Source organism: Orycteropus afer, unplaced genomic scaffold (genome assembly GCF_000298275.1).
Source record: "Orycteropus afer afer isolate SDZICR_OR568_19922 unplaced genomic scaffold, OryAfe1.0 scaffold00048, whole genome shotgun sequence".
Taxonomy (NCBI): Eukaryota; Metazoa; Chordata; class Mammalia; order Tubulidentata; family Orycteropodidae; genus Orycteropus; species Orycteropus afer.
In genome coordinates, this window is record NW_006921635.1 from 11,769,058 (window position 1) to 11,770,017 (window position 960).

General features: G+C 54.8%; 1 protein-coding gene across 1 annotated transcript in view; it reads right to left on the reverse strand.

The window, feature by feature from the left end:
* KSR2 (kinase suppressor of ras 2) overlaps positions 1-960 on the reverse strand; it is a 516,639-nt gene that overhangs the window by 377,904 nt on the left and 137,775 nt on the right. The window contains exon 2 of the mRNA XM_007938202.1: positions 124-264. Within this exon, the coding sequence (XP_007936393.1) occupies positions 124-264 (141 nt within the window). The remainder of the gene's footprint in view (positions 1-123; positions 265-960) is intronic.

Sequence of the window (960 nt, forward strand, 5' to 3'; positions counted from 1 at the left end):
ACTCAACAGCAGTGCGTTGGTTAACTATGTGCCAGGGCCGTGCTAGGCACAGCCGATGGTCTGTTGCCTGAGGGGCAGCTGAGGGGGTGGCTGCTGGCCGGTAAGGGCGGGGGTCTGGGTCACCTCCAGGACTTCCTTGCGCACGTCGACGACCCGGAACCAGTGCCGGAGCTGAGGGAAGCCATCCAACTCGGCGTTGCGCTCCTGCAGGGCCACTTTCTTTTTGCAGGACAGCTGCCGGCTGAAGTACTTCACCAACTTGCTCTGTGGAGACACAGATGAGGACAAGGATACAGCTCAGAGACACTGCCATGAGGACCAGAGGCAAGAACCGTTCCCTCCCCCCACCCAAATGCCATCTAACTCTGCATTAAAACAATTGGGTTCAACGACCTTGACCTCCAAATTCCCACCCATCTCCCCATCGTGTTGATGAAGATGAAGACAAACAGGTTCAAACACTGCTCATGGGACCACACATTGGCCCCACTCTGACGGAGGTGCAGTGGGCCGTATCTATCTATCAGTTTGCTGTGCTGTGGTGACTTGCGTGCTGCTGTGACACTGGTAGCTATGCCACCAGTATTTCAGATCCTAGCAGGGTCACCCAGGGTGGTTAGGTTTCATCAGCCCTTTCAGACTAAGATGGACTAGGAAGAAAGACCTAACGATTTCCTTCTGAAAATGAGCCAATGAAGGCCTTATGGACCACAACAGAACAGTGTCCGATACGGTGCTGGAGGACGAGCCCCCACTGTAGGAAGGCACTCAGAACACACAGCAGCTCCAACGACGGCCTAGAGAAGACCAATGGCGTGAAGACGGCGAGGGCCGGGCAATGATTCGTTCTGTCATTCCCAGGGTCACCATGGGTCAGCGCTGACTTGACGGCAACAGCAGCAACCCACATTTCAACTGCAGATGTCCTTTGTTTCAACTGCAGATATTCTTTGACCCCCC